The 15,872-nt window shown below is 43.4% G+C and overlaps 2 protein-coding genes across 2 annotated transcripts in view; one reads left to right on the top strand and one right to left on the bottom strand.

Annotated features, from left to right (window-relative positions):
• Positions 1-2,611, top strand: part of SYTL3 (synaptotagmin like 3) — a 30,195-nt gene extending 27,584 nt beyond the window's left edge. Inside the window, exons 15-17 of the mRNA XM_072332667.1 lie at positions 72-180; positions 691-893; positions 2,137-2,611. Coding sequence (XP_072188768.1) covers positions 72-180; positions 691-893; positions 2,137-2,267 — 443 coding nt within the window. The 3' untranslated portion in view covers positions 2,268-2,611. The remainder of the gene's footprint in view (positions 1-71; positions 181-690; positions 894-2,136) is intronic.
• Positions 2,612-3,306: 695 nt separating this feature from the next.
• EZR (ezrin) overlaps positions 3,307-15,872 on the bottom strand; it is a 36,635-nt gene continuing 24,069 nt past the window's right edge. The window contains exons 4-13 of the mRNA XM_072333098.1: positions 14,849-15,123; positions 14,098-14,181; positions 13,329-13,475; positions 10,496-10,592; positions 8,058-8,221; positions 7,018-7,148; positions 6,201-6,361; positions 5,826-5,918; positions 5,114-5,362; positions 3,307-4,761 (exon numbers count right to left, since the gene is read on the bottom strand). Coding sequence (XP_072189199.1) covers positions 4,597-4,761; positions 5,114-5,362; positions 5,826-5,918; positions 6,201-6,361; positions 7,018-7,148; positions 8,058-8,221; positions 10,496-10,592; positions 13,329-13,475; positions 14,098-14,181; positions 14,849-15,123 — 1,566 coding nt within the window. The 3' untranslated portion in view covers positions 3,307-4,596. The remainder of the gene's footprint in view (positions 4,762-5,113; positions 5,363-5,825; positions 5,919-6,200; positions 6,362-7,017; positions 7,149-8,057; positions 8,222-10,495; positions 10,593-13,328; positions 13,476-14,097; positions 14,182-14,848; positions 15,124-15,872) is intronic.

The raw sequence follows: 15,872 nt of genomic DNA, 5'->3' as shown, positions 1-15,872 counted from the left end.
TTAATTAGAGGCATCTTAGTCCAGCTGATAACATAAGTGGTTATTTAATGTGATAACTGCTCCCATTTCAGGAAAAAGAGACCAAGAATTTTCCAACTGCCAGCTTCAGGTTATGATATTTGGGGCCAGGAATTTGCCTACGCCGAGATCTGCTGGAGCGCTGAACTCGTTCGTTAAAGGGTACGTATGAGACTTAGCAATTAAATGGAAACTCACCAACATCCTGTGCAGAGGTAAGAATTAACTTGCTTTCCGCAAGGAACTGTTGTGTGGAGATGGCGCTGTTCACACTTGGTCTGACTTGCTCTTAGTGGTGTTAGTTCACACTTGAGTGTCTACAGAACAGCAGCCCTCAGCAGGGCAGTGAGGTGTCCTGAATGCAACATCAGAGTTCACTGTCGTCACTCAGATTTAGAGTTCACTAAGGATTCCTTACACAGTTGCTGACAACAGAGGAAAAGCAGATTTGGAAACCCACACTGAGGGCAGGAAGAAAGAGCCAATCCCAAAAGAAACTGAATAGCATCATGGTCTACCTTGTACTTAAGCTATGTAAGGCAAATCAAAGGGCCCTGCTTAGATTAGTGCAAACGTTCTGTTTTCTGATAGAGAAATACTGCTTGGATCAGTAAACTTGCTAAACATTCAGTGCATTTTATTAATTATTTTTTCGGGGGGTGGGGGGAAAAGCTGTCTTATCTTTTCAGACCAAACAGAGTTAAAGCAAAAGTCACCTGTGGCAAAGAAAGAAGACTGTCCCCAGTGGAAACACTTGTTTGTCTTTGATGTTACCCCAGCTCAGCTACAGCAGTCATGTCTACACCTGACTGTCTGGGATCAGTCAACCTTTGGCTCACGTGATCAGTTCCTAGGGGGAGCCAAGCTTGGTGCAAGTAAGTTCTTTATAGCTAAAAACTGATTCTAATTTGGGTGGAAGAAAAGGTGTATTTTACCATCTGCACTGTACTGTTACCATGTGCCTGATGTACCGCTCCCAGTCCCTGTCCTAAGTGACTTAAAATCTCTGGCTTTGATCCTGCTGGAAGCAATGTATGTGTTTTAGTTCAGTCTGTGCAGAAGCTCCTGGTCATCAATGGGAACTGACAGGCAAAGCTATTTGTTAGCATAGGAATGTTCTGGGTCAGTGCTCAGCCCTGCGGAAAACAAGCAGAGTAGGGAATGAAAGATGCCTACAGAGCTCTAGCTGTGTTGATTCAAGACTTGTTACCGAGAGGTTTTGTACAAACCGGCTGTTTTAAAAATGCTGTAACTACATCAAAACCGAGCTCAAGAAGTAACAAACTAATTGTTGGACAGAGAAGTATTGACGTGTGATTGCCCAATGGGGTCTCTCATGCCTGCTTTTCCCGATAGTAAATGTTTTGGTTTCAGTATTTGAGATGAAAGGCTTAAGATGGAGATTCATATAACTTCACAGAATCATAGAATGGCCCAGGTTGGAAGGGACCTCAAGGACCGTGAAGCTCCAACTTCCCTGCCACAGGCAGGACCACCAACCTCCACATTTGATAACAGACCAGGCTGCCCAGGGCCCCATCCAACCTGGCCTTGAACACCTCCAGGGGCAGGGTACCACAACCTCTCTGGGCGGCCTGTGCCAGCACCTCACTGCTCTCTCTGTAGCCTCACTGTAGTGCTGCTTCAGAAAAATATTATCACTAATATGGTCTGCAGGCTTCCTCGTGAGCTTTGTTTGGATGTTCTGTAGCATTTGCCTTTCTCTTACAGCTAAGTGACATCAGCTATCCATGCCCTAAGCCTAATAGTGCAATACAGTCACTGAAGATGAAGTAGCACCAACCTATTCTACCACGTTAAATATGTGCATTCACTCCTTTACTTTTGATTATAGAACCAAAAACATTCTTTGCTGGAGACTGAGTTCTTCTCTGAGTGATCCAAGTTTAACAGGATATAAATGCTGCTTTGAAAATGTAACTATAGCTTATTGCAATTAAGAACTCCAGAACAACTGAAATTGCCTAAGAACTGGAAGAAACAGTTTGTTTGTGCAGCCATTTGGGCTACAATTGGTGCAGCACCGAACCTAATAAAATCTTTGGGTAAGACAAAGTGAAAAGCAGCCCTGTGACCTTTCCTTTTGCTTTCTTGCAGAGCAATCACTTGGTTTTACAGACCCCATTTCTCCACCGGTGCTTCAGTGGGAGGAAGTGTTCCGCAGGCCAAACACGTGGGTGGACTTTACGCTTATACTGCATTCAAATATGGAGAACTTTAAATCATGAAGATAATGGCCTGCGTTCCCTTCTCAGTGGGTGATAGTTGGACTTGGAGTAGTGTATATATGCATGTTCTCAGCATGGAGAAAGGGTACCCAACAGAACCTACTCCTGGGTCTGGGGGATTGAGTTCTAAGTTTGAACACTTGTGATACTGAAGGTTTTATTTCTCAGAAATCTAAAGCTTTGTTATCTTATACTCTGCCTAGAGGTAATGGTTAATATTGTTTCTCAGGAGTAACAAACTGAGAGGCATTGTGCCGAGAAGGCACTAGTAGACAGATGGTATGCAGCTTGCTCCTTCTGGATATAGAGCTACAGTTGTTCAAACACAGATAAGGAATATTGCATAGAGGTAAATAATCATTTTCTTATTAAAAGAAGAAGTTATCATTTCACAACTTCTTTTCACTCCTATTTTCATGCTTTCGCGACCAGAGGGAAGTGAAAACGCCCTCATCTCTTACAGCTTTCTGTAACTTAGCAATCCTTCAGAGCCATCTCCAGTGCCCATACTACTGATCCAAAGACAATTTGGCCTGCATGCCTCGCAGATTCCTCCTGTGTGCTCTACTAACCAGCTAGTTATAAATTCTCCTTTGGTAGGAGGAGTGTGGCACATCAGCTAATGGAATAAATGCGGTTAGAGGAAGTCCCTTGTTTTTTCTTACCAGCAGCTGCTGTGGACTGGTGTTAGCAAGTCAGACGGATCCATATGGTGTATGGCACAGCTCAGCTTATCACTTATTCATGTGAACTGGTGGAAATGCACGCTCAAGGCTCAGCCACCCTGTATCTTCCCTTTGCCTCCAGCAAAGCAGCATTACACTCAGAAACCTCATCTACACAGCTGTCATTGGTGCTGCTGTTACATACCTCTCTCCCTTGGGACTGGGGTGAAGACGGTCACTGTTTGTCATCACAGCAGCTCAGCGGTGTTTAGGACATAACAATGAAGGGAAGCATACGCTAGCCTTGGAAGCTACAAGTCAGCACTCTTTTAAACTACAATACGCTCTTGCTCATGAAACACTGGACTCCAAATCCTTTGCTACTTTGCAGATCTTTTATTTAGATGTTCGCTGCTGCAAATAAAAAACAAAACCACAACACCACACAAGAAGATTCAACTCGAGTATAAAGCAGCACAGATGTTGTACGTGGAAGAGAAGAGAAAAGGTGACACCAGGCTGTATTTCGCTTTCTAACAGATTTTCAAGGAAAGGGGTGGGGGGGAGATTAGTGGGGAAGAAGGAATGGTCACAGAAATGCTCTCTAATAGAGAGATACACCTGTGAGATAAACAAGCAGTCCCTTCATGTTTGGAGTCTGAAACTTTTAAATCAAACATTTAAAAAATTAGAAAATTTGTTAGAAAAATAGGTGCAGTAAAATTGTCTCTATTGGATCCCGTGTACATAGCAATTTCCATTGAGTAAAAAAAATGATCTTTACAAATAATGCTTTATAGTAAATAATCAGGTGTACTGCAGACTACCATGGTCAGGCGTCTTTACAGATGCGAGTCATTAAATCTGAAAAGTAACAAAATATACAGAGCAAAACTATTTCCCTTTTAAACAAGTACTTACTTCAATCCGCGTACTGCATATTTTATATATATATATAAATACTACATTAGAACTGATCAGTTATGAAACTGGAATGCACACACAGTAGTGTATTATTCCAACAGCATATTTGCCTAGTTGTTAGGTGAGGAGGGTGCCCTGTTCTGTGCCACACTTGGGAGCTGTTAGCTGCAGCATTTCTCCAATTGAGCACAGCAGTCAGGAAAAGCCTTATTTTGATGCAATGCAGATCTGAGGTGTTGTCAGTTCTCTTTTGTTTGTGCGTCAGGTGGGCATCAAGACAAAGAAGAAAACAGCACACGGCTGTTTGCAGTTCCTGACTTGTGACCTCTCACCTGTTGGACATTACACTGTAACACGAAGACATATGGCACAAAATTCACCCCCAGTTGCTAATTTTTAGACCAAGGCGAATCCAGCACCTGCACAGGACATGCCTCTACAACTAGATGTGGATTTGTGTTTGTTGGTTGGTTAAAGAGAGATGTGACTTAAGGCCTTTTGGCACTAAGCAAAGGCATGAGCAAGTTACCAGGATCAGAGGTAAGATCGATTTTTAACTAACTATACCAGATTTAATACATGGTATGGAAGAAAAGGGAGATGCAAACACCTCTGGGTTTAGAGAACGTTTGTTAAATACCATACAGTGACCCCTCCTCAGGGTAAAAACAAAACCAAAGCCACAGCGTTAAGATCTGCCTTTCCCACAGTCTTGCCTTCTTGTTGTAAGCAAGCGTTCATTACATTGCCTCAAACTCATCAATTCTCTGCTTGGTGTTGCCTTGTCGGATCTGCCGCAGCGTCTTGTACTTGTCACGGCCCTGTCGCACGTTCTCTGAGTGGATGATATCATTTTGGGTCCTCTTGTCTTCATCTCTAGCCTGCGCCAGCTCATCTGTCAGTGCCTGCAATGGAGAGAACATCATTCATTACATACAAATTATTATACACAAGAAGCTTTCTGCCAACAGCGGTGGTTTCAGTGAGACTTCTGACAGTTTAGGTGACCAGACAAATCAGTGATATGGATTCACATATGGGTCCCATAGACGGGATGGATGATGCAACTTTCTGATGACTCAAAGCCTGAACAACGAGACCAATCTTTTTGTACGCTGCCTTTAATTCAAACTGCTCTATAGGATCTGTAAGCAAAGAAACAGTCATGCTTTGTGTGTTTAACCAAGCGGTTAAATTATCTGCTCTCCATGAACAAAAGCTTTCGTTAATTCCCCTCCTCCAAACACTCTTTCTTACCTTCAGCTGCCTCTGTACACGCTCATTCTTCTCTGCTTCAGTAATGCGTTTCTCCTCATTGCGGTCATTCCTGATCCCCTCGCTGGAGAACTCTGCGCTGTAGGCAGAGTACTCAGAGCCCTCATCATGCAGGTGATCGTGCACATGGTAGTTCACTGGCTCGTAGATGGGTGGGGGTGGAGGTGGAGCAGTCATTACCAAGTGCAGCTCCTCTTTGGTCTTTACCAGATCCTCCTGGGCTTCTCTAGCCTTTGGGGAACAGAAACAAAAGTGAAATCTTCATGAGGTTTGTGCAGGCCTACCTCTTGAACCTATCAAGGTCGCTCAGGATGGCATCCCTTCCTTCCAGTGTGTCACCAAGGAGTGTGGTGTGGCTGACACCAGCAATCTTGCTGAGTGGGCACTCAATCCCGCTGTCCACGTCACCAAGGCTAATAAGTGGCATTAGCCCTAATGCCATGAGAAATGCCACTTGCCACTGGTCTCCACTTGGAAACCAAGCTGTTGACTGCAACTCTTTGAGTGCGGCCATCCACACAATTCCTTAGCCACCACGTGGTCCACCTGTCAAACTCATATCTCTCCTCCACTAAGAGACACGGATGTCAGGCGGGACTGTGTTCAGCACTTCCTATATTGAATTTGGACTAAAGCACCACGATACACACTGCTCAAGCACAGAACTTCAGAACAACTTTGACAGAATACTCACTCTGATCTGCCATTCTTCAACCTCACTCTCCTTACGCTTCCGTGCCTCTTCAAGAAGCGCGATCTTGGCTGTATACTCTGCGAGCTCTGCGGCCTGTTAAATGGTAACACGAATTAAGGACTCAACACCCAACAAAACCCCCTCAACAAATAAACGCTTTTAACTGAGAAATGACCCAAGTGTTACACTCCCCTCTAGTAAAGACCGAATAGGAAATTAAGAACAAAGTGTAGGTTGCTTGCAACTAAAACCAGTGCCACCATGGTGTTATCACACAGTCTAATACTCCAATATTTTTTTCCCCCTTTTGACTCCAAGGGCTTTACCTTATTTAAGTGTCGGAGTGTATCTTAACCAAAAGTGAATGGGTCTTACCAGCTGTTCCTGGCTCTTTATCTGGTCAATATTTTGTCTCTCCAGCTCTTCCTTGGCTTGCAGAGCAGCCAGACGATCAGCTTCCAAACGTTCTGCTTCCTCCTGAGCTCGTCTTCTTTCTTCCTCCAGCTGAAGAGCTCTTTGGATCTGCTCTGAGAGCTCTGGGAAAAGATAGATCAATGCTGTTAGTCCACCAAAAGTCAAGCAAAGCAAAGACAAGCTCTTAGGTTAACTGCAGAAGTCATGACATGCACATGACTCCATCTCACAATATTTCTTCACTGCACTTACAAGTAGGTATCGCACAAAATACAGCAAGTAACCGAATTCAAAAGCTGTCAGTTGCACATTAAAATTAGATCATCTACAAGGTATTTGCACTGACATGATTCTGCTGCCCTTAGTTGACAGCTCACTGTAAGGACCAGATGATGCTGTCTCCAAGCTGCTCATCCGTGCATTGAAACAGAAGCTTCCATTTCACTGGAAGGGCTTGTTACCAAAGCATTTCTTCTGTTAGGAGTTAAGTAAAAAGCATGCACAAGCTGAGCTCTGGTTCTCACTGCTACAGGAGACTCATGCTAAAACCCCCTCAGCAACAGGGAAAAACAGAGTCAGCGTGACCTTCAAGTCCCATTGATAGATAGCAGAAGATGTTGTGACTGATGCCTTGGGTGATGTTAGCAGCGTATGCATGTATATTTATCCATATAAGTAGATATCAGCATGCCTTGCCAAGAGATCCCAGTGTCACTAGACTTATGCTAAGTGTGGAGCACAATACACATGATCTGGTTAAACAATGCAAGCACTTTACCTTTCTCTGCTTTCTTTGTCTTCACTTCATACTCTTGTAGCCTCACCAGCAGTTCTTCCTTTTCCCTCAGCATTTGCTCCTTCTCCCTCTCAATGGTCTCCCTCTTCTTCTTTTCGTTTTCTAGTTGTTGCCTGTTTAGGAACAGATTTCATGCTTGAAGCTCACTTTCAGACATAAACCACAGCAAGGCAAGAAAACTGGCTGCACATCTCTCCAAACAGTTAAATAGGTCAAGGCCGTGTGACTGCCACAAACAGGAGCCAGAAGACAGAGATGCATCCTTAATCGCTTCAGTTTTTGCAGTTTTGGATACTCATGTTTCATAAAAGTGCTTCTATTTTCAGTTGCCTGCCCCAGAACTTCAGAGAACCAAATAAACATTAGATGCAGAGAGAAAATCATGGCTCTGTTCTACATGGCAGAGGAGATGCATTTTTATTACTTCTGTCATAAGGAAAATCAAGGAAGTGCAGAAATGAGCACTGAGGAATGCAGATGAAAAAGTCAGCAATACAGGAGAAATCGGGATGTTTTCTTGAATCACACACAACCTGCAGCCATAGTAGAGAGTCCAGCAGAACTGTTAATGATTTTCCCTTGCCTCTGAGAGGTGTTCCAGTCCTCTTGTCTGCTCACTGTGTACACACGTTCCCTGTGATTTCTGCTCCCTTAGCCCACAACCGCTCCATGGTCCAACACATAGACCAGAGTCAGAAGAATCTCTCTCTAGGTATACAGCTCCACACAGGAGCCCACAGTGACTTGACGTGCATGGCTCATTGAAGAACCAGCTCTTAAGACTTACTGGCTCTTAAGGCAGACAGGAGAGCAGACTACACAAATCTGAGCCAGAAGAATTCTCATGCTCCCACTGCAGGATACCCTGAGTCCTGCCACTGTGAGCCAGAGCTCTAGGACTATAAGCACGCACCTTACTCAAAGGTAACTCAAATGAGTCTCACAGCCTCATTTGAAGCCACCTGAGGAACTCTGGCAGTTTACCTCTGCTTCCCCATCCCACCATCTGTACACAGGCTCACCTTTCCAGCTGCTTCTGGTGCTTTTCCTCCCGGGCCTGGGCCTTCATCTGCTGCACCTCAATGGTGTCAGGCTTCCTGCGTCGCATATACAGTTCATGGTTGCCCATACAGAGCTGCAGGATCCTCTTGTTAATTCTCAGACGAGGGGCATAAAACACAAAGTCCTGAGAAAGACAGTACATGGTTTTTTAGGTACAGCTGACTGCAGACATCATCCTGCCACTAATCCACCTGCAACACAGACATCCGCTGGCTAATGGAACCTCACAGCAGGATCCCCACAGTTATCTGAAGCCCAGTATTTGTTGGTTATATAATCCACTTCAAGTCCATATGGAGTAGACAAGTTACTCTTCTAGAAAAAGTATCTTTTAGAGAGAATTAATGGGCTCAAAGGTCTCCACTTAAGAGGATGCTTTGCCAAGTATGGTAGAGTTGCAGAAGACTCTGGGCTGGCTGGTAACCATCTGGGCAATATGAAGCAATTAGTTTTTAAGTTTCCATTTGTGACTGAAAAGATAAAGCATGAAACTAAAAATGTGCTGCAGACTATTAAAGTAACACTGTAGATATTCCTGAATTCACTGATGTTCTTCAGTGCATTTTGCACATATAATCAGCAAGGTGTGCTGTGCCCCGCAGGCCCCAAGTCCTGCTGGAGGCATTCTGAGCTACACAAATCTAGTACTGTTAATTGTGGCTGCAAGCTCTTCATCTGACCTCCTATTTCTAGCTGATTGTTTGTGTACGTTGTGATGAACAGGTCTTATCCTGAAGCAAGGTTCACCTCCAGTCAAAGTAAATTCTAAGGGCACAGATGGTGGCCGTGTTCATCATTTAATGCCATATAATCCAGGGACAAAACACTCGCATACGAACATAAAGAATTCCCCTCCCTTCCTCATCCTCCCCCGGACTAGCACAGCAGGGAGCTCTGCTGCTTGCTATTCTGAAAATGTGCTGAAGATCTTGGAGTATGTGGGCAGACAGACCTCAAAATTAAAAGGCTTATCCTAGGTAAGGTGACAAAGAATGCCATCCATTAAATTGGTGTCCATTTAAACAATGATGTGGAGAACAAAGGGGAGCTTCCCTCCCACATCTAGGCTGACTGAGTGTTTTTGCTCTATTTACAAATGCTTCCCATTTTCAAAAGAGATGCAAGCGTATGAAAAGACGCAGACAACTTCCTGACTGCTCAGCATTACTATCCAGATCAATTCATCTTTCATACCTAATTTGAAACATAACACCACCCACAGGGAAAAAGACAACCAAGACAATAAGGAAACATGATTGGTGTAAACACCTTGATGTATAACCTTTTGCATGCCTCCCATTTCAAACTCAGTCAGATTTACTGTTAGGGAGTGGATGGAAAAGCTGTGATCCAGGACATTAATGTTTGTACTGTGTTCAAGTCCAAATCATAAAGAGGCTCTTCGATTGAGGAACATATTCCTGACAGAGGCACCTTTCTATCTCTGGGAGTTTTTCCTGGTTTTCACAGGTAACATCACAAAAAGAAGCCCCTCTCCCCCAGAACCCAGGGGCTGTCAGCTGAGAGGAAAGGACATCCCGATACTGTGGGTATCAATCAACTTACTGGAAGGGCCTTTTTCCGCTGAAGAGATTCATAAGATGTCACCCTTAACCAAAGCCAAACTACAAATTGTTTCTGAGGGCTGTACTGATCCACCAAGGTCAATAACTGGGGTGGGGGAAGAGAGGAGGTCTTTCTCAACTATTCCAGCAGTTTCACAAGACTTTCAGGATGACATCCACCTATACCAGTTATTCAAGTTCTCCACAGCTCAAAATAAATTGCAAGTTTTTCACTGAGATAACTGAAGTGTGTAAACATAACACATTACTACTCAAGGGCGGCTGCATTTAAGCTCTCCACAGAGATTACATCCTTGCCATTTACCCTAGCATTCAAGTAGGGCTCTGGACATCGTGGCCCTTACGTGTCTTTCAGTATTTCTGTAGGGTGGCGGTGAGCCCTGGGATGGATGGCCACATGTAAACACGCAGCTTGGCAGCAGCATCTGCTAACTTATGAAAAAATCATGCAACCACAAAAAAATTGCTTGCCAGCTCCCATACACCGGAGAGCAGAGTGGTCTTCAAGTAGAATCCAGCTACAGGAAAGACTCACAGAACAAGCAGAGAATCTCAGATTTAAGCATACAACTACTAGTTTGTTGGAGGAAAAAAAAACTGGGCTGCAGCCTTGCCTTTCTCCATGTCTGATACATCCAAAAGCCCTTTACCTAAACAGCACAGAAAAGCAGACTGCTCTAAATACATCCTCAGTATTGACACTAATTTTGCATCTAAGATATCTACAGCTTCCCTCTCTTCGAAGACGACTTCATTCTGAAATGAATTGCTATCACCTATTCCTAGGCAGTATCCGTTCTCAGTTTACTTACGGGTGCCTTCTTGTCAATGGGCTTTATTACAAACTTCTTGTCATTGAAGGAGATGTTTCTGATTTCACTCCAGGGGAACCCAATCTTTGGAGTCAGTCTGGAAAAAGGAAAAATATTTTAAGAGATGCTGTTCTCAGCTCTATTCTTTCCCCCATGTAACTTCTAAAACACAGACTCGGTGGGATGCAATGCTTGGCACAACTCTCCCAGCTGAAATAAAATCCCATAGTGGAGATGCCCGATCACCTCCCTTATAGTCTCTTCTCATGCTACTCAGTCCAGATTTTTACCTTATTCTCATTTTCTTTTCAGTGTCTCCAGAGTCTTGCATACAAAAACCATCAAATGATCCATAACATCACATGTTTCTGAGCCATCCTAGTACTCCAGCTTTACATACCCTCCCAGTTCTACAACAAGTTCAAGGGCTTGTGCATCTGACTGCAATGAATTCCTTCAGCTCCCCTCGCCCCAACTAAATACCACCTTTGTGTGTTTAGTATCACATTATGCCTCTTATAATGTTCTGTTACAGAGGACACGTTCTCTAGAGATAGCAGTTAATCGTTAAGAATTGGGTCTTATATAAATGTTAATACCAATAAGCAATCTTCCTGTTATTATCTAACCCCTCCAATGTGTCCCTCTTTGGCACACTGAAGTGCTGACAATTACTTAGAGCAAATGGGTTGAAGGCGCGAGTATGCAGGGTTCAGCACTTAGAGAAGTGTATATCAGCATAGTGAATCACTCCAAGTCTGTGTGAATCTCTTCTACGGAGCTCATCGGCTATGGAAAAAATAGTAGTAATTTTGGAAGAATTTGCTTCAACTTCATAAAAATCAAAAGTCCCTACAGAATTTCATTGGCCTGAGCCTAAAGGACCTGAGGAAATGGCTGCAAGTTGTACCAGAAGAGGTTTAGATTAGACGTAAGAAGGAACTGCTTCTCTCAGAGAGTGGTCAGGGACTGGAATGGCTGCCCAGGGAGGTGGTGGAGTCACTGTCCCTGGCAGTGTTCAACAGGAGCTACAAGATATGGTTTAGTGGTTTGCTGTAGCTATGTTAATGGAAGGACGGTTGGACTAGATGATCTTGTAGGTCTTTTCCAACCTTGTGATTCTATGATTCTAAAGTAACCTGCTCAGTTTTATTCAGAAGTCAATAATAAAATATGTTCTGTTCAGAATTTACCATCCCCTAACATTTACCTCAAGTGCGAGATTATGCAACAGGGTGCCATGTAACGCTAAGTAAGAGCTGTACAACGAATGATTTGATTAAACTCAGATTAAGTAATTACCCTAGCCTCCTTCATAGCACCGTAAGAGTTTCAGCTGTAGATAATATGATATGACATTCACTGAAGTATTTCAGTTGTCCAAATTCTGTTGTAGACTCTCATCCTTACTGCAGAGAAAAGCTTTGGCTTGAAAATGCCTAGAGGTAGGGCACTGACTTTCACTGAGAACAAACTCCCATCTGTAGCACTGGATCATTTGCTCAGGCTGAGCTTCAGCAATTAATTCTTTGCTTTTTCACCTTTGCCCCAGTCCCAAAAGTCTGCATGCACAAGGCAAGGGTAGGGTGCATATTATCATTTTTCTAGTCCTCGTATCTGCTCGAAAGACTTAATTAGAGCTAACGAGAACTATGGCAGAAACAAGCCATTTATTTCAGCACGACATTTGTTTTGCAAACGCTCTCGATGGCTCTCTCCAGTCAAGGGCTATGTTCTGTCTGCTGCTGCAGCCCGAAAAACCTGTTTGTGCCACCATGGTTACACAGCAAGACTTGTCATTCAAGACTCAGGTATTACATGAGCGAAACTACTTTTCTTTCAAGTGACACTCCTTGTTTTCCAGGTGACAGCACATATTAGCATTGCAGAAAAGTCTGCATTTCTCTTTGCATCTTAACAGAAGCTCCAATCAGTATTTTAGCTACATTCAAAGTCTTATGGATGAAAACAAACTGAATGGGTGAAATCCCCACTGCATTTCATGGAGAGGCTGTTACAGATACGTGACATGAAACCAAGGCTTGGAACATTCAGAAAAAAAAAACCCACACAGTCTAACCATCATTCTTTCATTTAGAAAAAGTTCATTTTCAGTCCTCTTCAATCTGTGGAGTATTAGAAGTGACTGGTAGGCTTAGACACAGCTGTTCTCACCTTCTTTATATGCTTATTTATAGACGTAGTCTATTATTTCCCACCTACTAGCCAATAAATAATACCTCTGTCCTTACCAGAAGCGCTGATTAAAATTTTGCATACCTCAGCAAGACCTCAATTCATTCTTTGGTTAACAGTATCTACAGAAGTTCACTCCTCCCTAAATTCTGGGTGTTACCCGTCGTGGGTACATGCCTACCCCATAACCTGCCTTTTTCACACACTGGTAGTTATACACGCATCTATCATTAATTTCAGCACAGGGATGGCCTCAGACGTCCTAGCACTCTGCAGACATATTGACCTATCAAGGTTCCTTCATTGTATTTACCGCTGGCATACCTGGCTACCTGCCTAAAGAAAAAGCTTGGTAAATACCTTATTTTGGGACTCAGCTCTACAGCCATTACTTGCTTTACCAGATGACATTTTACAGCAGACATCTGCTCTTACGTTAGCAGGTCAGGCTACAAAGATCAGGAAAGTCATGAAAGCACAAATGATCTGAACTGCGCCTGTCTCCCAGCGCAGCTTCACATCTTACAGGACAACAAGCAAGTTCTAAACTTTGCCCTCACTCTGTTAATAAGAAATGCCCTTTGGCTCCCACACCAGCCCTCACTCCAGTAGATCAGAAGTGAAAACAAAGCCTTACTTATCATCTTTTTCATAGATGTTGAGCCCTAAGGCATCAACTCCCAGCCACAGGTCAGTTCCTTTCTTATTCTTGATTTCGAAGTAGTTGATTCCATACATCTCAAGGTCTTGAGCAATCTTCAGGTATTCCAGCATGGCATTCTCTCTGGGTGAGACAGGGCGGAGAGCAGAAGTTAGCTTCTCATTTTTCCCAGAAAACAAGGAGTGCTCAGAAAAAGATGACAACAACAACAAAAACCAACAACCAACCTTGTCCTAAACATATCAAAACACAGCAGTTACAAGTGAACATCCTGCATTAAGGATTCACTTCAAAAGTTATTCCTCCAGTTACCTCTGCACGCCCACACACACACACACACACACTCTATGCCCTTTGCCAAGCCTAGAGACAATTAGCAACTTTCATCTCTTCCAGTGTTCATCACTGCCTTAAAGTACAATCAGTGTGAAAAGTACAGTACCCTACGCTTTCCCAATCCACCAATGAAAATGCTTCAATGAACTTAAAGGTTAGAGAAACACCTTTATTTTTATCCACATAAAGTCTGTTGCACTGTACTGGGGTGCAGGGCTTTCAGAAAGCCACTGGTTCTCAGCACCAGCATGAAAAACCAACTGAATTCTACCATTTGTTTCCATGTTGGATTAGAAAACAGACACCAGGAGCTCCTCACACAAGAGACTCTTGGAGTCTATTTCAAAGCACGCTGTTAGAACAGCAAGCTCAAGGCAACTAGGCCTAGGGAGCAACATGAAACACTTACTTGAGCATACCACTGTGTTCAGCATGCCAGACCTGGATCCTTTCCTCCCACTGGTCTCTGGAGAGTTTATGTTGATCCATAACCCTAAACACAAGTAGAGAGATATTTGCAAGATTAGACTTTGTGTTCTGCTGTGTCCATTGATGCTGATATCTGCGATAGTCCCACTCACGAAGTCTCACTGAAACCATGAAGATCCTGATCAGCCCAAAGATGTGCTCTGTGGAGCAGAGCTATTCAGAATGAACAAAAAGTTGGTGTTTTTCTTGGAATTAGATACTGTGCAGAGCATCATCATGAGGTGAAAACACAAAGCACTCGTCTGGTAACATATTTATCTTGAGTGTGGGGACAGACTATCAGGTCTCACAATGTGTTTTGCAGATATGAGATTTTTAGGACCGTACACTGGGATTAACCTGCATTTCTCCAGGGAGGACACAATCATGATTAACACCTCCACTTCATAAAGATGAGACATTTACTTACACTACCAGCATGGCAGCATTGCTTAGGAAAGAACAGCTGAAATCTGAAGAGATTTCCTCTGCTGAATTCACCCAATTACCTCTCCCTAACCACCCCAAAGAGACACCATAAAATCATACTCTAACACGATGGACAGAAATCAAAGGCGGACTGAAATCATATGTATGCAGTCCAATTGAAAAATAATATCCTTTCAATGAAACTTTGTATCACTAGAGGAGGAAAAAAAAGAAAGGGGGGCTGAATCAATTGATTCCTTTACCTCTGGGGGATCAGACGCTCCGAATTGAGGTATCCAGGCTTGTGCACATCTTTGTTGTAATCTCCAAATTTGGCCTGTACGGCATAGGAGCCAAGAAGCACTGCTGTTTCAGGAGGACAGTAGATCTCATCACTGAGGATCCCTTCCTTCACCTGAAGGAAGAAAAGCTTCTGCGTGATGTCCTGTATCAACTCTTCAGCCACATCTTCTGGGAAGAACTTGGCACGGAACCTGAACTGGAGGGGATTCTCCTTTCTGATTTCCTGAGCAGAAACCTAAGGACAGAGATGACACCACAGCTTAACAAGGCTGCAAACAAGAAAAAATTGCTTTTGCACATAAAAAGGGATTTAAGACATTCGCCTTAAAAGGTATTTGTTTTCAGAAGTACATTTCTGTAGTACTTTGGGCCCACACCCCACAGCAAAAACTCTTCTGCACACAGAGGTCTTTCACCTCCAGCTAAACAAACAAAGCTCCCTGCAGAGTTTAGGCTAAAGCACTACATTAATCGTTTGAGAAGTCAGTCTCTTGAAATATAAATAAATAAATAAATGGACATTCTCCCTCCCATCTCTTTCCTTTAATGAAAACAAATAGGTGTCACTTTCGAGTGAAGTAGCCACACTCAGCTCAGTGCATCTCCTGCTAGCCATGCTAGCTGGTGGCATGAGATATGGAAGGTGCAATGGCCCTCGCACTCTGGGAAATAAATTCCAAGGCTACAGCCCACAGTCTTCCTGCAGTTTTGCATCAAGCAAGTGACTGACAGCCAATTATTCTTGTTTTTTAATTCCAGAGCTCACTCATATGAGAACACAGAGGAGATGCATTGTTATTTCAAACTCAGATGGTAAAATTCTGCTCATACAGCAAATCTCAGCCTCTGAAAAATGTGGGCTTTACCATGCTGCAGCCCATCTAGTGCTCTATGCTTGTGACGCATCAGTCCCCTTATGCTAAGCAGGTATGTCACTGACTGCCCCATCAGGAAAGACAGTTCATTCCCTCCTAAGAACTGCAA

Source organism: Excalfactoria chinensis, chromosome 3 (genome assembly GCF_039878825.1).
Source record: "Excalfactoria chinensis isolate bCotChi1 chromosome 3, bCotChi1.hap2, whole genome shotgun sequence".
Classification (NCBI taxonomy): domain Eukaryota; kingdom Metazoa; phylum Chordata; class Aves; order Galliformes; family Phasianidae; genus Excalfactoria; species Excalfactoria chinensis.
This window is presented reverse-complemented; position numbering and strand designations above follow the sequence as displayed.